Source organism: Python bivittatus, unplaced genomic scaffold (genome assembly GCF_059951505.1).
Source record: "Python bivittatus isolate LINGU-HERP-01145 unplaced genomic scaffold, Pbiv_v1 ctg000480_np1212, whole genome shotgun sequence".
NCBI lineage: Eukaryota > Metazoa > Chordata > Lepidosauria > Squamata > Pythonidae > Python > Python bivittatus.
In genome coordinates this window covers 89,209,039-89,232,506 of record NW_028277075.1, presented here as the reverse complement: position 1 = coordinate 89,232,506, position 23,468 = coordinate 89,209,039, and the positions used below count along the sequence as shown (strand labels likewise).

At 36.3% G+C, this 23,468-nt stretch overlaps 1 protein-coding gene across 1 annotated transcript in view; it reads left to right on the top strand.

Moving 5' to 3' along the window:
- Nucleotides 1-23,468, top strand: part of TMEM163 (transmembrane protein 163) — an 81,999-nt gene that overhangs the window by 26,140 nt on the left and 32,391 nt on the right. Inside the window, exons 3-4 of the mRNA XM_007427038.2 lie at nucleotides 19,054-19,097; nucleotides 20,530-20,621. Coding sequence (XP_007427100.1) covers nucleotides 19,054-19,097; nucleotides 20,530-20,621 — 136 coding nt within the window. The remainder of the gene's footprint in view (nucleotides 1-19,053; nucleotides 19,098-20,529; nucleotides 20,622-23,468) is intronic.

Genomic DNA, 23,468 nt, shown 5'->3' with positions numbered 1-23,468 from the left:
TGTCCCTTTATGGAAGCTTTCTCCAGGGAGATTTTATATTTTTAGCATCACAGAAACATCTTTTTGTTTTCCCTAAATTTTGAACTTCCATTTGTTTTAGGTGATTTTACATTGCTTTGAAATCTGTCTTGTATTTATTTTAATTGCTTCATTGGTGATCGTCCTTTAATGTATTTTACTGTATAAAATTAAATTGCCTTGGAAACATGATTGAAGGATGTGTAAAAATATTGAGCCCAGTCTTTAATATGTAACAATATGAACTTGATTATAAAGCTTGCTATAGAGATCTCTGGGATAATTAAATCAATTTAGCTGCTGTGAAAAATGATACATAGATATTAATTTTCATAATAAACCACTGATTTATTTTCAGAGCCTTTTATTTCAAAAGTAATACTGGTATAGAGCTGCCACTTTCAGGTTAACTTAAGAGTTCAGAACACTAAAGCAAATTAGTTAAAATGTCTTGACTTAATAAAAATTCAGTATTTTTTCCTTACCTTGCCTAAGAGATACATTGTTGTATCAGTTATGTATCAGTACAGATACAGCCATTTGATTTATTGTCATTTTCTAGAGTGTCTCATGCAGGAATAAATAGATGATTCATCATGCAGCAGAAGGTGTATAATGTTCTTCACCTTTGCTAGCAATTAATGAGTTTAACTGTCCTCCAAGTGGTGGATTTCTCAGAAATATATAATTTGGAGCGTTTTATTGCCAGCTGGCATTTTTGAGAGATTGTCACAGGCATTCTGCATCTGCAAAATTTTCAGAATTGCCAGAGACATAATTGCATGTCTTGATTTGGGAGTAGATGTTCAGTTCTAGTTCTCTATCAGTTTACTGCAACCAGAAGCACTAATAAGCTTGTTCATAATTAGGCAGTGTAGCTGGCTGTCGATAAAATCTAGAATACTTCATAGAACTTTTAAAATACATGTCTGTTGGAAGTATGCATGTCTCTATTTGAGAATTAAATATTTTACTTGCTTATTTTCAGGAAATGATGGCTTCAGTCTTGCATGCTTCTGTCTTATACTAGCAGACTTACAGAAAAAGCAAATTGCAAGAAGGGAATCGGTTAACTCTGTGTTCTGTGACATTTCAGACATTAAGTTAAATGAACTGGTTTGGGAATCAGTTGACTTTTCTTAATGGATTACTGAACAGCTCAGAATGCTTTCCATTTCTGACGTCCACATCACAGGGATCCAAACACTGCTGGGAGAAAGGTCTGGATATTTTCTCATGGCACTTTAAAACTCTAGCAGGGTTGGGACCAACAAGCAAAAGAAGCATCTTGGCCTAGGGAACACTATTTCCCTATGCTGTTTCTGCAGTCATCAACGTGATGCTGTTTCTGCAGCCGTCATCCTGGTGGGCTGCTCAAATGAAGCAAGATGGATGGGAACAAGAATGACAAGGCTTTTCAGTCATGGCAGGCCATTTGGGGAGTTCAATATCTCACTTGTGTAGCGAGATGGGTGGCGTATATAAATTTGAAAAATAAATAAAAATATCTGGATGGATTTGCCAAAAGCCTACATTATCTTTCCTCGTGAAAACTGGTGGTTCTCCTTGGCATTTAAAGAACAGCTTTACGGCTCTTTGATTTTTGCAATGCTTTTATGTGCTGCTGTTTTATTTTGGCTTTATTGTTCCATTGCTTTATTTCTTGTGGTAGTTGTCTTGCCATATTCTGCTTCGTTTCAGTTTAGCATCATTCAGAAAACTAGTTATAGAACAGTCTAAAAGAGTAATGAATATATTAGCTTTTATATTTCTAAAATTGGAAAATAGCCTTTTCCCCCCTTTTTTTTGGCTTGGCAGCATGGGTACCCTGAAATTGTTTTGCATCTAACAGGGATTAATCTAATTAAGATTCATAACACCATCTGTGTTCAATTTCAAGGCTCCGATAACCTCAGTCTTTTATTGGCCGTCTCCATCCATATTTGGCTTGCTTGACATTTTAACATAACGGAATCTTCCAGGGGAAGTACCCTTCAGGTCGGTTAGTTAGTACATCCTTTTCCCTCTATATAGCTTGTGGATTTCTGCAGCAAATGCCTATAGTTTCTTACATCCTTTCTTCTGTTCTCTTTGTTTAATAAATTCTCAAATGAAATGTCTTCTCTAGAATTGGAGGATACTTATCTCTATCATCATGGATTCTTGTAAACCAGCAATTGCTGGAATTGGTTACATATTCTTCATTCTTGATTCTGTTGATTCAAGGTAATGAAACACCTTGAGATTTGGCTTCAGTTATGATGTACTTAAAAAAAAAAAACACTTAAGTTTGTGAGATTGACTCAAAAAGACCAAATGACTAGTAGATTGACCTTGGGTAGAGTGCAAGAATGATTGCCCAAAGCCATACACTCCTTTTATTTATTATTCAGTTGCTACCTGAAGTGTACTCATATTTAAACTGGGCACATTCATTTTTTCTGTTAGCGAGAGAGGAGACAGAGACAGTGTTCTTGTATCACTTAATTTTGTATTGGGTTAGCATGATTTATAAAGCCTACCATTATTTATAAGCTATAGCTTATGATTTAGTATTTATTTATTTAGTATTATGTGTGAACTAGACCACTTTGGCTTGTTTAACAAGCTGTGATTAAAACAAGATTATTTTAGATTAGCTCATTTTAGGAATCATGCTGTAATCTGTTGAACACATTGGATGGATTTATACATTTAAGTTGAAACAACCTGTAATGTGTAAACCTAGTGACCGAAATCAGGCTTACAAAATTCTTTTCCATCCTGATGCTTGATCTCCTTGTCTAACTGGGCTTGTTATTTCATCTCAACCAGTGAGCTATAGTTTTTTAAAGTGTAAAACAGAATTTAATCTTTATTACTAATCTGGAGGTTTGACATCAGGTAGTGACTTATCTCAGCAAACATTAAGAGCATTTTTGTATTCTGGCTTATTTCACTCTATAAGTAAGTATGCACTCTGCTATGTTACATTAGCTTTTAGAATTTTTAAAAAAAATTTAAAGCAGTTTTGTTACTTGGAAGCAAGGGTAAAATCCCATTTATCAAAACCACCCAATGTTTATTCCATGAATGTTTGCCAGGGAATTGTTAGATGTGTTCACTAATAGCTTCAAAGCGTGCTCACCATTGTCAAAAAATAGGGTTTCGGTGTTGAATAATAGTTTTCTTTCTTTTAAGGTTTGTGTGTGGAAGTAGAATTGTGGTGCTTATAAAATAGGATTTCTAAACACACGCATTCCTATGGCATCCCCTTATGGCCCCACCAACCAGTTTTGTGGCTCAGAAACCATGGAAGTGGCATGCATGTGGAAGGACAGTTTGCTATGACTGGAAGGGAAGTTTTCCAAGATTGGAGTCCTGCAAAAAATAGGTTTAAGTAGAAAGGACTTCAGCTCATGCAAGCAGGTCATTGGAAGTGTTGCAACTGAGGTTCTGATTCAAAGGAATTGTAGACCACTGTCTTCTATCTCTATCAAGACAAGTCTGTGGGAAGCCGTCATCTAGATCCTGGAGTGAGCATAGTTGCTCTCCCTTTGAGGTTACATAGTTTTTGTTCTTTTGAGAGAGCAGGGGCTATCTATGGGGAAGGAATGAAAGGAACCTTAACTGCCCTCTCAAATTGTGGGGTGGCAGCTTCTAGGACTCAGGAAAAAATATAGCCTATCAGGACTTGTAGTTCTTGCATCTTTACATATGGAGTAATGAAAGGATTGGTATTCACTTCAAAGTTTAATATTGCTCTTTCATAGTGAAAACTACTTGTTCACTCTGAGTTAGATTTACATCTGTTAAAAACAACAATTGAATTGAATTTAGTACCACACTGCATAAATATATAGATTTTCATGGCTAACACTTAACTGCTGAAGCTGAAAGAGGCTTGGGATGATATTGCTGCCACAGCAAGATTTTATGTAGAACACATCACATATTCTAAGTTGTCTGGGTAGCATAATGCAGTCCCATGAGAGGACTTAAACTAGTTTAAATTACAATTAGGCAGCAATTAGGCAAAAATTTCTTGCAGCAGAGCAAGGCTTACTAGTATTTTAAGCTGATATATTACAGACAGAAAATGCTATTGATATCAGGCACTCTGATTATTCTTTCTGGCTGCAGTGCCAGTTAGACATCTGCTTTTTAATCTTCCTTTAGGAATCCAAAATACAGAATAAATGGTCTAGAAATACTAAGTGACAGATCTATATTAGGCATAGCCAAACTATGCCAGCAAATCTGGAGAACAACACAGTGGCCAACAGACTAGAAAAGGTCAGTCTACACATTAATACCAGAGAAAGGAGATTTAACAGATTATTTATTCCCTAGAATACCATAGATAGCCAAGAAAACAAAACAAATGGATTGTGAAAGAAATCAATCCACAGTTCTCACTCAAGGGACAAATGTCCAGGCTCAATCATATTTTGGACACATTGTGCAAAGACCCAGCTCCCTTGTGATTTCCACAATGCTGGAAAAGATGAAAGAAAAAGGATGACCAGCAATAAGCTGGATGCACTTGATTACAACATCAGTGAATGCACCATTGAAAAGACTCTTTAATCAGAGTGTTTATGGAATGTATTAAATTGGTATTAACTTCCAGTTGCCATTTTTTAAAAAGTTAATATTGTAGATTTGGGATAAAAATTGTACAAAATCAGCTTTCATAATTCTTTAACAGACTTTTATGTTAAGAATGCTCAAGCATACTTTTCAAATCACTCTATTTGACATAGTATTGAATTGATATTGCAGTTGCTGGACTTTCAAGCAAAATTTGAGCTTTTCTGAAATCTGACTGTAATTTTTAATATGAAATTATTAGCAAAAATATATGACATGGCATTAATTCATTCTAACGGTACTTTTTTAAAGAAAAAAATGTTGTTTTTATAATATCTAAGCTACCAGTATAGCCTTTTCTGGTAATATTAATTTGGTTTAGCAAAAAATGTTAGCCTTTAAAATAGATGTTTTAAACAGTGTTTAATGCAGCAACATTTGCACTGCTGTATAATGTTTTTCAGACAGAGTACTTAAATTATTCATGTATCAATCATGCCCCGGTCACATAATGGCCCTTTGAGAAATCAGTGTTGCAAGTCTTCAATCAGTTGATAGCGTGACAGTTTAGCAATTAGTATGTGTGTAAAGTCAATATAAAAAACACAGCAATAAAATTGCATCAGATGTGAAATAAAGTATAATATTATGCACATATCTTGTTGGGCAGTCTTGTATAAATACTTAAAATGCATATAGAAGCATGCTAATCTCTTCTGTTCTTGCTGTTTTTCTCATACTTTTTGTTGTTATTGAGCCAAACCAGATACGATAACAAATCTATTTATTGCTGGATCCAAGCCAACAGCATAGAGACATATGAGACTTAATAGCAAAAAGTATATATGGATCTGGAATGTTAACCTCTATATTTTCTCCAAGTGTTTTTCTTGCATTTGGACTCACAAGTACCTATGTGAATAGAAGGAGACTGGAGCCCATAGCAGATTTGGGAGGAAGGACTCCATTGGTTATTGGCTGTTTGTTGGTACTTCTAAGATTGGATCCTTCTGCACATGAACATAGATTCTGTGTGATTGCATTAAATCAGGTTTGTTGGTACTGTTGGAAAACAGTATATTTTAGAGAAAAGGGGCATAGAAGATCAATAAAATAAGTTCTGCAAGCCTACTTAGGGCACTTCTGCACTTCCACTATTTCCACTATTCCCACATTTCTTGAAACAGTTGAAAATCAATTTTTCATTTTCCGAAATGTTGAAAACAAGGAGCAAAAAAGCTATTAAATACTATCCCACTCCAAACAGCTTCAGATCCTAGAGTGACAAAAATATTCCATGTAAAAGGAAAATAAAATGCTTTCACTCTTCTCTCATCTGTGACTTTATTTCATGCTTAGTGCATTTGTATGAAAAAAAATTAGGATTTCTATGAAGAGGCGCTGCATAACTGTCAAGTTACCTTCCCCTTTGAAAGACCTAGGTATTGAAATTGAGGATTTGGGTGAGAGAAAAGTGGGGAAATAGACTGCATGCAAGAGTTTCAAAGAAAAAAAAAACAGATTTACTGTTGCTTTAAGTGTACTAGAGCTGTACTATACAGCAGTGTTTCTTAAACTTTTTGCTGTCAGGACTCCTTCTCACTTTTAAAAATTATGGAGGACCCCAAAATAGCTTTTGTTTGTATGGGTTATATTTATCAATATTTAACATATAATTAAAATTGATACATTCATAGAATATTTATTGAATCATGTAGAAATAGCAATAATAAACCCACTAGATATTAACATAAATATTTTTACATGAAAAAACATTTTTTAGCAAAACCAAATAATGCAAAGAATGTCATTGTTTTAAATTTTTTGCAAGTATCTTCAATATCTGGCAAAATAATTTTGATTCTGAGGACTGATGAGAGGATCTTGGGGGACTCCCAGGGATCCTAGGACCACACTTTAAGAAACGTTGCCATAAAGAGCCAATTTGGTCCAGCAGTTAAGGCATCAGACTAGAAACCAGGAGACCGTGATCTAGTCCTACAAAGTCAGTTGGGTGACTTTGAGCCAGTCTTGCTCTCCCAGCTCGAGGAAGGAGGCAGTGTCAAACCACTTCTGATAATGTAACATGTTTATTTTAATTTGAACCCTTTAAAAAGAAACTCCTTGGTTATTACTATAGGTTACTACAGGTTTGATCCTTCACTTCCATTTAAAAGTAACAAATTTGCCTGCGAATGTACAGCAGTTCATTTTTGTTCTGTGTATTGTATTTACCTGAAATAGAAACAATCATGAATTAAAACAACATTTCCCCCAAAGATTGCACAGGAAGAAAGGCTGTATATACAAATCTTTATAGAGAAGCAGCTTTCCCACATTGTGGGAAGTTAGGGTTCCCACTGAAACCTTTGCCCTAACAAATATTTGTGCATACACACGCACGTGTGCATATGTGTATACATACACAGACACCCTACCTCTGTAAAAAAAAAATCAGACATTATGATTATTAAGATTAATTGCCTGTAAAATAAGATGCTTTATTTATAAAATCAGTCAATACCCATCTGCAAATATGCACACGCCAAGTATTATTTCTCACAGAAATTACTCTCTCAAAGTCTCAAAGAGAAAATGCACATTGCCCAGACACAACATTTTGTGTTACTTCAGAGCTGCTTATCTCCTAGGTGCCATTTTCAAAAATCCAAAGAGATACTGTGTAAAAGCCTCTTTAGGCTTTGATTCGTGCATGCTGGAGAAGATGTCACAGCTAGCTAAAGCTTGGGGTAAACTGCTGGAGGAAGCAAGCCCTATGTCCTGGAGAGAGCTTGCCAAAACTTTGCAAAATTACAGTCACTTCACTCTGCTCTTAGTACTTATGTATACTTTGTAAAAAGCTCTCTTAAATTCAATGGTCCTTACTCCCACATAAGTTGTATTTATCCTATGGTGGAGATGGACTTATTTAAGCTTAGTTTATTCCATCTAAGCTGGGGATGGAAACTTGGGAAAGGTCCCTTGGATATAGGATTTCCTATAAGTGGGATGAATAGCTTTTAGTCAACAGGATTTAAATTGGGTTGGATCCACCTAGGAAATATACATAAGTTTAAATAATGTATTTAAATCAAATTGCTGGTTGGAATGTTTGTATTCCCTAGGCAAATAGATGTCATACATGAAATGGTGAATGGAGTTCAAGCATTTCTTTTAAATAAACCAGGTATGTTAATCTTATCCACAGAATTCCTAGTCAGTGTGGTTATACTGACCAGTGATTCTGGAAGATGCAGTTCAGGATATCTGAAAACCCACGCAATAGGGAGAGCTGCCCTAAAGGTTAAATGATAGCCAGCAAGCTGAGAATGTTTGTGTAATGGTCTACTTGGGTTTCTCTAGGGAGGGTGGAAGGAATTTTGAAGCTTGTTTGGCAAAGCTGGGAGGTGTGAAGTGGAGCAGTGAATTAATATTTATGCTGACTGTCACTTTGAATCATGACAAGACCTTTTGCTACTGGAAATCTGTATAATAAATATATTTGATTCAGGGACAGGTTCTTAATTCACTTGGAACGCAATACTGTTTGAACTACGTTTTTTGGAACATCCCTGGCGTTGGAATGAATTGTATATGTAGTATATTTCCTTTATCTACTGGATTTGATAGTTTCTCTCTCTCTCTCTCTCAATAAAAATTAGAAACAATTTGAGAATAAGAAAAAGATAAATGGTAGGGACAGTAAGAGAACAGTTATGCATATATCTTTAACATGTCCTGAAACTATCTTCTGCCTCTCTTTTCAAGTGCAAATATTTATGGTTTACTAATTCCACCACCACCCTCCATCTTTGGGGCATCTACAGAACATATTTATAAAATGCGACATTTGCAAACATTACTCTTTTTGCCAGACCACAATATTGTGAATAGTGAATAGTTTGCTAAAACAAATATTCCTACCACTAAATTTCTGCAAGGTTAGATGGGTATTTCTGAGGTGATCATACCTAAATTGCAAAACTCCTTTCTACCTTACCTTTACTAAAAAGTAAAAGTAACCTTTAGGTAAGGTAGCCTTACCTAAAAAGTAAAGGTAGAAAGGAATCTTGCTATCTTCCCCTATCTTACGATGTCTAATGCTCAAACACATTCCCACCCTAGATAACCAACCTAACTGATTGGGGCTGTTGCAAGGAGACTCAGTAGGGAAGAAGCTACCATACAAAGCTGCCCTCAATTCCATAATATCACAACTAGAGTTAGTATGTGTGTGAAAATGAAATGTACCTCTAGAATATTACCACCTATTCTGTACTTTATCTTAAGATAAACAGCTTGCCTATTTCCTCTGTTTCCTGTGAGTTCTCGCCTTTATATCTGAAAAGCAAAGACTGAAGTTGAAAGGAATATTGTGATATATAATTCAGTGACCTCATTCTTTCTGTTTTGAATGCTCAAAAGTTGTTGAGTTCTTTGGGGTATACAGCTAAAAATAAGCTGATTTACAAAAAACAAAAGAAAAACAAAAACCTCAACATGGAAGGAACTATTAGGGAAGGAATGGAAAGTTGTGTGAGAACAGGAATGGAATCAGTTATCATGGAGGAACTTAGGACTGACTGATTGGAATTGTGACCAGGAATACTCATTATTACAATATTTTATTGCATATAATTTCTTCTGTTGTAATAACAGAAGTAATTTTTTATTAGAAAAGTTAAGTAATATAACTAAGCAATATTGGATCTAGCTTAGTTTTTGTAGCAGTGTTGGTTACTTATCACTTGTTAACAATGGCATTTTAAGTGTGTGTTCTCAACTTCTACAAAATCTTTTAACTATTCTTTTCTTTTGAAACAATTTGCTCCCTTGTCAATCCTCATTTGCTATTTGTTAACAATAAAACGGAGCTTATATGTTAGGAATGGGGTTATTTTGAATCTCAGCTAATTGTTACTGTCATGTAGAATAATATTTCTGAGATTTGCTAAAAGTATCAGACCTCCATGTATGTAGATTTACTCAAAAACCACCATAGCTGTTGCTATTTTTACACAATTAATAGTATGTTTTAAAAATGTAAAATTGAAACTGTTTTGTTAAAATTTGGAAACAGTTTATATTAGCCTAGATTTATACAAATATTCCACCTGTGTGATGCATATTTCCTGTAGGCAGAACTGAAATTCTCTCTGTAAATTTCTTTGAATTTTATCTATACCTAGATGAGCCGTTTGGTTTATTTTTGTCTATTGCAAATGTGTATTTCCCAAAGGTGGAAAATAAGGCAGCATAAGTCTTCTAAATGGATTTTTAATAGATAAGATTGTTCAATTAAGCATTTCTTAGCGGTTAGTATATGCATGGCGTGTGCTTCTGTGTGCCTGTAACAGAAGACAGCTTTATAAATATGAACCATTGGTGTCTGAAGCACACAGGTCTCAAGGGCATCACAGAAATAGGATCAGATTGACAAAAACTGGACATAATTTTGGGACAGTTAATATTGACATCTTAGAGTTCAGTCTATTTGAATTTCCCCGTTCTTCTGCAGATGTCTAGCTGTCTCCATTTGGACAGCTTTGTTGGGAAAGATTTTAATAATACGGAGAGCTACATTTTCTTAGACTCCAATATTTTGCAGTTGAAGAAATGCAAGATATTTCTCAGTCTTGTGCTTCCACTGCAGATTGAATAGGTATAGAAGCAATTTTTAGCAAAATGAAGAATTTGACTTATACACATGAAATCACTGATAATGAGCCTCATCCTGCCTTTCTCCTACTACTTTCAGAGTTCTATAAATTCTGCTTGCTTTCTGTTCCTTAGGTGCTAAATACTTCTCTGCTTTTCTCAAGCAGAGAACAACTCACTCTGCTCCTAAGAAACCAAAATGCTGATTTCCTCTTTTTCCTGACAGTGCTTTGTTATCAGCCATGTTTTCTTCATCTCCCTGCTGTTACAGTGTATTACTTTAGGGTGTTCACTGTATGGCCCACTTTTTTTTTTTTTACTTTTTTGGGGGGGCATGAAACATGCCCATGTATCATGTCTATTTTATTTATTTATTTATTAAATTTGTCCCCCACCCATCTCCCCCCGATGGGGGAACTCTATAGATCCTCCAGAGCTGATTTGGTTGTGTAAGGGGAGAAGAAGAAAAGGAAATTCAGTTTCAGTTATGGAACTATTTATTCCTTCCTGTAATTTATAAGTAAATTCGTAAGTAATGCAATTCATAAGTAAAACCTTGATTTTATGGACCCCCTTTAGTGGACTGAATGCATTGGACTCAGATTGCTTTGCCAAACAGAATTAGTCCAAACAATGTTCATACATTTTATGTAAATTATATAAATTTTACATAAGCTATGAAAATTTTATGTGAATTTCTGTGTTAGATATCATGTGAAAATGGTGGCAAGATGCATTGTTTGAATTAGTTAAGATAATTGCTGGCTGCCTGTTTTTAAGATCACAGATACATACAAAACACTGCCTCTCTATTAAGGTAAAGCTCTTACATGTGTGCATGGACAGCTTTAATAACCAGATCAAGAATATGTGGAATTGCTTTTCAAGATGCTATTTCTATCAAGTGCCTTTGAAATTGGGGTGGGCAGTGACTGAAGAGATGCTCTTATGAAATACCCTGGGGAGTTTCAGTAGGACATTATTTTGCCAGTGCTTCTGTTACATTGTAACAGAATCTGCTGGAGTGGGCGGCTATAATAAATTAGATAGATAGATAGATAGATAGATAGATCTGGTAGTATCAGGGTGGATATGCTATACTAGATTTTTAAATTTAGAATTATTTGCTCCTCCTTCAGTTCTGCTTTATGTTTTCAACTGTGATTTTTTTTACTGTTTTTTCAGATGGGTACATAGCTCTGACAGATTTTCAGAAGTGTGATCTAAAACCCTTTTAAATAAAACTAAAATAAACTCCTTAGAGGAACCAGCATCATGAAGTTTACAAACACATATTTACACATGTCGGAATATTCTTTCATAATAACAGGTCTCTGCTATGAATTTCATAGCATTCTAGTTTAAAAATCATTGGTTACATTATTTTAATCAGTCTTCATTTGCTAAATGTTTGAACTTGAATAACTTTGGAAGAACTTGAAAGCATTGCATAAATTTAAACACAATGTGAAAGGTAAAAATAGTAAAAAAACAAAACAGAAGGCATGCATTTTTAAAAAGCACTCTCAGTCATGCTTTCTTGCCTTTAAACAAGAAAGTAGGAGGGACTTTGAGATAGATGACAGAAATTGAAACACTTACCAAGTTCACATATTAGGAAATATATATACATTGTTACTCAAATATGACACAGAGATGGAACAAATTAAAAATTGTATGATAAAGTGGATGCAAAACTTCAAAGAAATAATTACAGTACTTTACAACAATGGGAACAGCTATGGAAAATAAAAATAAAACTTACTCCAAGCTATTACTGCCTTAATTTTAAAGGGAAAATTAGTGTAAAATGTTTTTCAGATGGTATATAACGCTATTGATAATTACCAAGATAGACAAATCATGTAACAATAAATGTTGGAAATGCCATAAAAAGAAGGAACATTTTATCATAGTGATATTTTTTGTATCCTCAAAAATACTGGAAATAAATACCTCAGAATATTCAGAAATCCTAAAAATACAACTTGAACTGAAATCACAAATATTCCTATTAAGTGTAATTCCAGAAAACAAATGAAAAATATCACAATTTACTAAGATATATGCTGACAGCTGCAAAAACAAATTTGGCACAACTTTGGGAAAGAAAAACTTTTGCAACAATATCAGATTGGGAGGCCAAAGTTGGAAAATATAAAGCAATGGCAAGATAGGCTGTATATGTCCATATTAGAAGTCTAACCAAATTTAAGCAAGAATGGTTGCCGTATATACTACATGTGACATAGCAGGGCAAATTTAGACATTTGGAATATAGTTTTTAGGAAGAAAGTTATGAAAGTAATAAAAAATAATGAAATGATTTACATAGTGTGAATAATACAGAATACAGAATACTTTAATGGCCAAGTATAAAATATATACAAGGAATTTGTCTTTGGTGACGAACAGCAAGATCAACAGTGCATTTGGATAGCAACAGAAAAATAATAAACAATAACACTACACAGTAAAATAACTTTTTCAAAGGGAGAAGCCACTGTCCAGCACATATCGAGTCATGTAGTGGTTAACAGAGCAGTGGCACAAGGGAAAAAACTATTCCGATATCTAGATGTTTTAACATATGGTGCTCTGCAGTGCCGTCCTGAAGGAAGAAGTTGGAACAGTTTATATCCAGGATGGGAAGAGTCTGCAGATATCCCCTCTGCCCTCCTTTTGACCCTCACAGTATACAGTTCTTCTAGAGAAGGCAGGCGGGTTGCAGTTATCCTTTCTGCAGACTTAACTATCCGTTGGAGTCTGAGTCTGTCCTGTTTGGTTGCAGAATCAAACCAGACAGTTATAGAGGAACAGATAACAGACTCAATGATTCCCCTGTAAAACTGTACCAAGAGCTCCTGGGATAATTCAAACTTCCTAAGTTGCCGCAGGAAGAACATCCTTTGCTGTGCCTTTTTAATGATGGCTGTAATGTTAAATGTCCATTTCAGGTCTTGGGAAAGTATAGAACCCAGGAACTTGAAGGACTCTACCACTGATACTGGGCTGTCGAGTATGGTAAGGGGAGGAGTATTAGAAGGATTCTTCCTAAAGTCCACAATCATCTCCACGGTTTTAAGTGTATTCAGTTCCAAGTTGTTATAACCACACCACAAGACCAGTTGTTGAACCTCCTGTCTGTATGCTGACTCATCTCCATTTCGAATTAGACCAATGACAGTTGTATCATCTGCATAATCTTTAATATTTAACGTAAAACATAGATATCAAGGTGTGATCAGTTGGGGAAATAAATGGAAGGGATGGGGAGAATGTGTTACTAGAAAGTTTTCTCATAATATTTTTTATTTATGCTTAGTAGTTTCTTTTTGTGTTATTCAACTGTTACTATCCAATGTAGATGTTTTTCTTTTGTGCTTCATTGTGCTAATAATAAAAATACCTTTAAAAAGAAGCCTTTAATTAATTAATTAATTAATTCATTCATTCATTCAGTTGATATGGCCTCCCCACTCACTGAAGCAACTTTGGGCAGCTAATGTAACATTAAAAACAGTAATCAAAAACCACAGAATAAAAAACATAGAATCCAGCCATCAGACACATCATACCACATCCCAGGAGGGGCACATGTAACATCCTGGCCCAAATGCTTAGGGGAAAAACCAGGATTTTAGTGTTTTCTGAAACACCAGCAGGGTTGGGGGCCAGTGAAATCCTGCAGGAGGAGGGGAGATCATTGGGAGTTGCTATAGAAAAGGCAGGCTTCCTCGGTCCAGCCAGACAACATGGATGCAAAGAAGGGACCTGGAGCATGCCCAGCCTGTAAGAGTGCATGGGACAGGACAATATAACTGGATATAGATATCCCATAAATAACCCAGGTATGTGCCCTGTAGGACTTTATAGGTGATGATAATCACCTTGAATTGCACCTAGAATTGGCCAGTTGGAAGCCAGTGCAACTTGCAAAGTAGGAGTGTTACATGGATGCATCAGAGTACTCTCATGACTACCTGTGCCACTGCATTCTGTAACAATTGCAGCATCCAGAGGGTCTTCAAGGGCAGCCTGATATAGAGCAGGGCTGCTGTATGATTTGGGAGCCTTTTGCCTTTCAGATGTTAGAGTCACAGAACCTGAAGGGGTCATTTAGTCCACTGAATCCAACTCCATGCTCATGGATTTCCGAGAGTTGTTTTTCAACAGAGACACGCAGGAAAGAGAATCTCCCCACATCTTTAGGTCATACATTCCATTGTTAAATTGCTCTTGGTGTTTTGAAGGCATTCCTAACATTTCATCAGAATCTGCTGCGCTGCAACACAAAATGGGAGTTTTCTGTATGGTATTCTGGTATGAGAATATAATACAGAATTCTGAGAATTCTGTGGAACGTCCCTTCAGATAACTGAAGTATGGGTGAAATGCCTTGTTACATTCTGGGAAATCTGAACTGCACTGGATATGCCTATCAGATGTTAAGAGAAGGAGAACCACCTTTCACAATTGTTTTCTTACCATGCAGTTATTCAGTAACTCTGCTCATAATTCAGTGGGAGGGAATAATTTGAAAACCATTTTGCTACCTAATTTATAGTATGAAATATTAGTAAGCATTCTACTTCCCTGATAGTGCAGGGCTAGATTTGTTGTTGAGTTGATTGTCTAAGCTGCAAACTCTGAATTTGAAAAAAAAAGTGATAAAAAGTCAATTCTCCCCTCCCCCTTTTAATAACATTGGATTAATGGTATGGGAACAGATTTTTCTGGCTCAAGTACAGAAGTGTATTCAGTTTCATACATTTAAAGATGTTAAGAGAACTTTATGCCTGTCACTTGCATTCCACCCACAGTCCCATGTAGATTAAATAATTTATCTGTATATTTTGGGCTCAACGTAGTGGAACTGCCTATTTGTTTCCTTCAAGAGGATGGCTATAAATCCTAAAAATACTGCATCATTTCCTTTATGGTCTGAGTTTAAAAGTAAATCCATAATAAAGGTCATTAATGTTTTTCAATGGGACTTTTGTGTTTGATTTCTAAAGAGAGTAACAATGTAAGAGTAGCCCATCTTAGTCTAGCATTTTGTTTCTCACAGTGGCCAACCAAATGCCTCTGGGGTGCTTTCACTTAGGAGGAGAAGACATATCTCCCAACTTTTGTTGGTATTTGTACACAAGGTACCATATCAGATATATTTGATTGAGTTGTTGGTCAAATGGATTAATAAATTGATTCCTCACAGATTCAATTATAGACTTTGTCGGAGAAGAGCCCACTTAGTTTATAATAGCTAAAAATCAGAAGGAGCCTGACTGCACTTTTTCAGACTAACACATTTTATTAAAAGGCCTACATCCAGTGATGAAAAAACATACTCCTTTTAATAAAATGTGTTAGTCTGAAAGAATGCTACCAGGCTCCTTCTGATTCAGAGGTTGTAATTTACCTTCAGGTTAGTAGTTTCTTGTCCATAGCATAATGATACTTAAACCAAGCACAACAGGGTATCTCATTAATTTATATTTTCTTCTGGAATTAAACAATTATGATAACTGCATGGCTGGAGCCAAAGCAACCAATCCACTTGCATTCCCTTTCTTTCTCCTGTTAACATTTTGTTGCAGAATGCATGTGTTCAGCTTCAGTAGACAATATGGTGAAAGATGGAAGAGATGTAAGATTCCTGTTTTCAGCACAAACACCATGTGTAAATATTATCATGTATAACTAAAATCTGTGGGGAAGTCTAAACAGGTGCTTTAAGGGTGCAGACACAGAACAGAAGGAGGAAATACAGGTTTTCTCCGTCTTAAGCACAAATAGTTTAGTAGGCAGACTGTGCTGAAAACGATCTTCTTCCATCACATTTTGAAATGTGTGTTCATTTTTAGAACCAGTTGTCAAAGGTGAAAGATAATAAGGTTCGTGCTCCTAGCAATGAGACAGGAATCAACTGCATATCCAACCATTTATCAGAAGTGTTTGCAATATAGCGGTGAGAAAAGTAAAACCTCCCATTTAACAAATATTTTAATCAGAATTTTAGAAAAAGTTGTATGTGCTCTCTGCTCTCTACAGTGTAACCATAGGGCTACAACTTTTCTTTACAGACTAGTCCAATGAGCGATGCATGTCTTTTCCCTTCTGTATCATTCTTGCATGATAGATCAAGCACATTGTGGCCTGTGTTTCTACACAGGTCTGACAAGGAGTTGGTTTGTTGAGGTTCTGTCCTACTGCTTAGAGAGTTCCTTGTTGACTACTTTCTAGACCAGGACTTCCTTATAGCAACCTGCATATAGAAACAAATGCCCTAACGTTTGTTTCTTGCCCTGAAGCTGCAACCTGTACATAGGGGCATTTGCTTCTACACCAGTGATTCTCAACCTTTTTGAAGCTGCCGCCCCCCTAAGGAGCGGAAAATTTTTCAACGCCACCCTTTGTGAAAATCCTGTAATTTAGCGTATGGGGGGGGGGGGAGAGTTACTGAATTATAAAAGGCAAAAATTTTAAGTAATTTTTTTCAGTAGACTTACACACCAAATTTGTTCGATTTAACTCGATACTTTTGCCCTGGAAGGTAATTGCATTCCTTTTATTAAAATTAAAATGACTAATGCAAAAAAAAAAATGCTTAAATGCTCTTTTATGTAAATACGTTTATTTCAAAATGCTGTAAATACGTTTATTTATTTTTTGATGCTCGTTTTTTAATTTTTTTAATTTTTTAATTTTATTTATTTTTTTTGCAAATGCTTTTTTAATGTTTAAAAATTCTTTATTCTTAATTAGATAATTAAAAAAAACAGCAAAAAATACGCTAAAAGAGTAATATCAATGAAACATGCTTGATTACGTCAGTGGGACGGTTGTGCTTGAATACAAAATATGATGAGGGAAAGATAACTATTTCTCAAAATTAATAATTCACGACCACGATAAAGAACTAATAAGCGCAGTTACCTAGCTGACTGGCCAAATAAACAATGAAAGTAAATCGAAACTGAGGGGAAAAAACAGAAATGAAGCGAACGAAAAGCAACTCAAGAAACACGGGTCAAATCAAACATATTGAAAGGACGCTCAACACACGCACTGCGATTAATCGCGCGGGAAGACAGCTGACACACGCGCTGCGATTAATCGCGTGGGAAAACAGCTGACACATGCGCTGTGCTGGTTGGGATCGGAGAAGAATCGTAGTGTCGAGTTCTTCAAGGTCAGCCTACCTAGAATACAAATTCGTCTCACCATTCTTAGAAGTGCGTGAGGGCAGCCGTCGCATAAGTTCGTTTTATTGCTCATACAAATGGTGTAAACCGGATAATTGATTTAATAAAATTTTTTGGAAGTTTTAAAATTAAGTTCGAATGCCAAAACATGCTCATCGCCCCTCTACCGCCCAAAACATGCCCACCGCCCCCCTACTGCCCAAAACAAGTTCACTGCCCCTCAGCATCCTCCCACCGCCCCCCGGGGGGCGGTACCGCCCCCATTGAGAACCAGTGTTCTACACGGATCTGTCAAGCAGTTTTCTTTGCAGAGGTCAGTGGCTTTCTCTAGCAGTCTTGGTTCTTTTACTCCTCTCCTGCCATCCTATCAGTCCCACAACGCAAACCAAAATGAAAGGAAGTCAGCAGCAGTCAGAGGGAGGGGGCATGTCCACAACAGCCAAAAGTGGCCTAAAGAAGCTGGGCAGATCTCATCCCCAGCTGTGGCCACCATTGAAACAACACACAACATACATATTGAAGGCTTATGTCTGGAAAAGGTGGAAAATGCTACTTCTACATCAGATCAGGAAAAAAAAGTTAGCTAGCCTTTGGTCTGAAGAACTTAACTCTCTTTCTAGAGCTACACTTTAATACTGGGAGTCCTAATTGGAAGTCTATACAGAAATTGGTATACGTTAATTTATATGTTTAATTTTCCATCTTTGTTCTGTTGCTAAGTCGATTGACTTAGATGTTAACAATTACATTGTATTACATGACTGAATACACGCATACATTTTGATTAGTATATGAGAACTAAATTTTGGTTTCCTTGTTTCTTTCCTCTTCTTTTGACATAAAAGTGAAAGAGAGGGATTATTAATGCAAATCTTAGATTGTAAGGAATAATAATTTGATAATGGTTTATATGTTCAAGGCCCTTTCTGTTGTAAACTGCACAAAAGTTTTTTAAATTGTATTAACATTATCTTAGGGTGTTGAATCCACTGGAAATTTGCATTTTGACATTTCCCCAGCTTGAACCGTAACAAAACAAAAATGAACAATTGGTACTGGCTGCTCTTGATCTGAACAACTACTGAGAAAACCTAAGAAATTTTTGTTCCTTAAAAATGGTATTGATGGCTGTATTGCCTGTTTCAGTGGCAGTAGCTCTACAGAAAACCCTTGGGAGCAGAAATCAAAACAGTATTTCAGGGAGTTGAAAGCATTCAAAGAGCTGCTTTGAAGTTAATAGGAGGAAGTATGTCTTGTGCTTCCATATGAAAAGACAGAACTCTATATCTGCGTAGAGAGAATACTCTGTCTCTTTATAGATTGTATCCTATTAAAATTTAAAACTAATTCCAAAAGATTATGGTTCATAAATATTTATTATGAAATAGTGAATTTATATATTCAGCATATGATGCAAGTTCTCTGTTCCAGGTAGTCCGCCTTATTCTCTAGCCCTGCCCTAGTTTCTGAATAATAAATGCCTATATATTCATTTCGAGTTTATAGAACTACAGTAGTGTCATTTATTCAGTGTGAATGACTAATCAAGCGTGCAATTTCAATGAATGTAGATTTTAAAATTTCTTTTTCCTTTTAGCTGTCTCTGTAATGAGGTACAGTGCTTCATCATTTGGATTTGCGGTAAGTATTCTCATAATTGAAATGTCCATTGGCTGTTTCTGATCAAATCCACACATTAGTTTCATCCACAGATGCCACAAATACTATCAATTCATACAGAGAAATTTAATGAAGAGAAGAATGATAAATAAAGATAAACAACAACATCAGAAGATTAATTGCATTTTTAAGTAGCATTTCTTATTTGAATTTAACCGAAGAATTAGAAATGGATCTCAAGCATGTTCCCAGCATTGTCCACTGTTTTCTGTATAGGCTAGCATAACTCAAGAATGTTTCAACAGAGGCGTAGTCCAATTTGTGGAGGTTTGTTTTATTAACGGTACTAAGAAAGAGCTAACTTAATTCTCTATGTATTCTCGCAGGGTATGTCTGAATATCGGGAAGTTAATCACCTTCATGCTGGTTTGCAAGTAGTGGGAGCTCTGTTAGAATCAGAATATGGACTAGGTGGATATTCTAGTCCACCAATATTTATCTAGCATTAAAAAAAATTGTAATACTTAGGACAAATTTCAAATGAACGAAGAAGCACCTCCCCAATTAAGTGATTATTCCCACCACAATGATATCATAAAGCTGTAGAGGCCCAGTGTTGTACAGTGGTTCAAGTCTTGGACTGGACTGGACTGGGAGTGGGAAGACCCAGGTTTTAGTCCACCCTCAGCCACAGGAGCTCAATGGGTGACTTTGTCACAGCCCACTCTATCCCACAGGGTTATTGTGAGGAAAACCTGGAGGAGGGAGTGCTAGGTCTGCCTCCTTGAGGTGGAAGAAAGGTGGGGTAGCAATCCAGTAAAAACAACAATCATTAATTAAAAGAATAAACCCTCTTTTGGGTACTTATGTTCATGTTCATATATTCATATCCAGCTCAGTCATTAAGAACTCTCTAAAAAAAGTTTCTCCCCCAGATCATCATCATACATATCTAATAGGATTGGATTGTAGTTTGAACTAGTGACTGTTGTCATCATGTGTCTAAGAAGACAGCTAATTAAGGCAATATTGTTCATGTGAATCCATCAGAGATAAGAAGTTGGTGCTACAGTTTGTAAATTTAGAAAATTCAGTAACAATTTGCACTCTGGTTTTAACTACTTTACAGTAATGTTCATTACTTTACAGTAAATTTGATCCTTCTCCCCTCATGGAAGAGTTTTATTTTTAAATATGTGTGTTTTGCAGTATAGAAGAAGTTATGCTGTACGATTGATGGGATTTAAAGTTTTATTACTCCCTGAACTGACATAATTGTATTGGGGGTTTTTTTGTTTCTTTTTAAATAAAGTCAACTAATTTTTAATAAATGTTCCTTGCTTTTTATTCCAATGATTGACACTGCATCAGTATATAGCTTTGCAGTACCCTTAGCAGTCTTTCATTGCCGCATCTTTGTTGCCCCAATTAAGTTGCTTATTATCTTTTCCAGTTTGATGCCACTTTGGATGTGTTGTCATCAGTGATAGTTCTGTGGCGTTACAGCAATGCAGCGGCAGTTCATTCAGCACACAGAGAATATATGTGAGTACTTATAGCTATTTTTATCTCTGCTGAAGTTTTCATTAATACTTTATGTCCACTGGGCCAATTATTTCTTTTCTGCCCTCATGATTCCCAGAAACCCCCTGGTGGCACATACTAAAAATCTTTTCACAGCACCACAGGAAAGCACCCTATGTAATACAGCTCCTTTGAACAGCAACTGCTGAAAATCTTGGATGAATCCTTCAGCGGGGGGATGTGTTCACTAGTATCTGTGGCTTGAAATTCACATTGAACAGACTGGTCCTGCTGCATTAAGTTGCACAGTGGGTGATCTCAAAGCAGGCAATCTATCAAAGCATAATTTGTGTAAAAGTGCATCAGTAATTCATTATTTTGATTTTATCTTATTCCACTGAGATAAAATGATCTATCATATTAGATTCAAAGTATAATGTTAATCATCTACTAATGTGGTACTTTTTTCTATGGCCCGTTTTCCTTTAAGAAACCTTTTAACAAGCTGGTATTTGACTTTCAGTATTTCTCCATAAAAATGGGTGAATGTAGTAACTTGTTTTAGGTGTATAATTACTAGGTGTGTAACTATATAGGAAATACATGATTTCTATTCATTAATCCTGTCCAGGTTGCATTTTGTTGACATGCTAATCAGATAATTTGTTTTTTTGGGAGGGAGACAAAGACTCTGCTATCTTACATGCTTTCTATTCATTATGAAGGAGAGTTTTTCGCAACAGACTCTGATTGGAAGGAGATGTAAAACTGTGTAGAGTTGTGCATATTGGTGATGTGTAGAAACACTGCTTGCTTCTGAATATGCATGCTTTTGTCCATACGTGCAGGAAAAATAAACATCTCCATGTTTTATGTAATGAAACAGTACCATAGGAAGTATTACTTATAGACGGAAAGTACCAGGAAGAAAAGATCAGAGGTTAAAATAATTGCTATAACTTTCATGTATTTGTCTAGCAAATCTTGGTATTAAAATTGGCATGTGCCTGTGAGTTCCATGGGCTGTCTTTTGAAGATCCTTGTGACTTCAGTGAAAATGGGGGAAAGAACTGAGCATGTAATATGCCATGGGTTTATTCATCATAATTTCACTAGGTCTAGAACCTAGACCAATGTTTCTCAACCTTAGCGACTTTAAGATGTCTGGACTTCCAGAATTCCCCAGCTAGCATGCTGGCTGGGGAATTTTGGGAGATAAAATCCAGACATCTTAAAGTTGCTAAGGTTGAGAAACATTGGTCTAGGTTCTAGAATATCAGGGTAAGGGCATTGGTCTTAACCTTCCTAGACTATGGTTGAGTAAGTTTGATTGGAAAAATGGCATTACGCAGAAGCCAAAGACAAATAAATAATTATGCAATCAGGGACAAATTAAAGTGATGGTTACTGTATATCTTTAGCTCTCGTGTTGCTCATTTATTTTATAAATAGCAGGCACACAGGGACTGTGCATAGGGAAAAGAGATATAGCCATAATCCTTTTTGCCAGTGTGGACCTATTCCAACATTTAGGACAGAGAAAATACATAGTGCATAACTTTTCTTGTAGTTACTTGAAATGGTTGTATGGATATAATCATATTGTACTGCAGTGTTGCATGCCCAATAGTTAAGCAAATATAAGTTAGAATAAACCTGGATCTCTAGGATAAGCATGAATAATTTTGATCACAGCGTTTTGATATTTTCTTGTATATTTCTCAACCAGCATTGAAATTTGTATTATAGAAAAGGTAGGTGAATGATACTTTCATTTTAAATTTGATGAAAAAAGCATTTAAAACATACCTTTGTTAAATGCTATCATAGGCATTGGTAGTGAACCTTGTAATAATTTTTTTTATAAATTGTTGTGTAGTTATGCATATTTTAAGACCTAAAACCAAAAAAGATTAAAGCTTAAAATTCATGTTATATCGTATAAACTCAGCATTTGTTTGATCCTGTTGGACCTGAGGAAGTGGACGGGATCCTCGGGGCTGTTAGTGTAGCTACCTGTACTTTATATCCTTGTCTCTCCTGGTTGGCTAAAGCCACCAGGGAGGTGACATTGGAGTGGGTACTGGCAGTGGTCAATTCATGCTTGCAGGAGGGAGTGTTCCCGAAACCTTTCAAGGAAGCCCTGGTCCACCTGTTCCTCAAGAAACTGTCACTAGATTCCACCGTTCTGGACAATTTTTGTCCAGTTTCCCACCTTCCCTTTTTAGGAAAGGTTGTGGAAAAGGTGGTCATGCGACAGCTTCACAAGTTCCTGGAGGAAACGGATTATCTGGACCCCTGTCAGTCAGGTTTCAGGCTTGGTTATGGGACAGAAACAGCACTGGTTGAGATGATCTCTGGTGTGAGCAAGATGGTGGTAGTGCGTCCATCCTTGCTCTTCTTGACCTCTCAGCAGCTTTTGATACCATCAACCATTGTATCCTTTTGGGTCGGCTATAGGAGTTGGGGCTGGGAGGCACAGTTCTGTGCTGGTTCAGCTCCTTCCTCCAAGACTGATCTCAGTTGTTGTTGATAGGGAGCGAGAGGTCCAACCCACAGCCCCTACTTTGTGGGGTGCCTCAAGGTTCAGTGCTCTCACTGCTCCTATTTAACATCTACATAAAACGGTTGGGTGAGATCATCTGGTACCATGGGATGAGGTATCATCAGTATGCTGATGGTACTCAACTATATATCTCCATCCTGGGTGATTTGAGTGATGCTGTGACCACCCTTTCGCAGTGCCTGGAGGCTGTGGGGGTCTGGATGGGGGACAAAAGTCTTCAACTGAACCCTGGTAAGACGGAGTGGCTATGGGTACAGGGAGCCTCAAGATCTAGGAGCTTATCATTCTTGGTTCTTGATGGG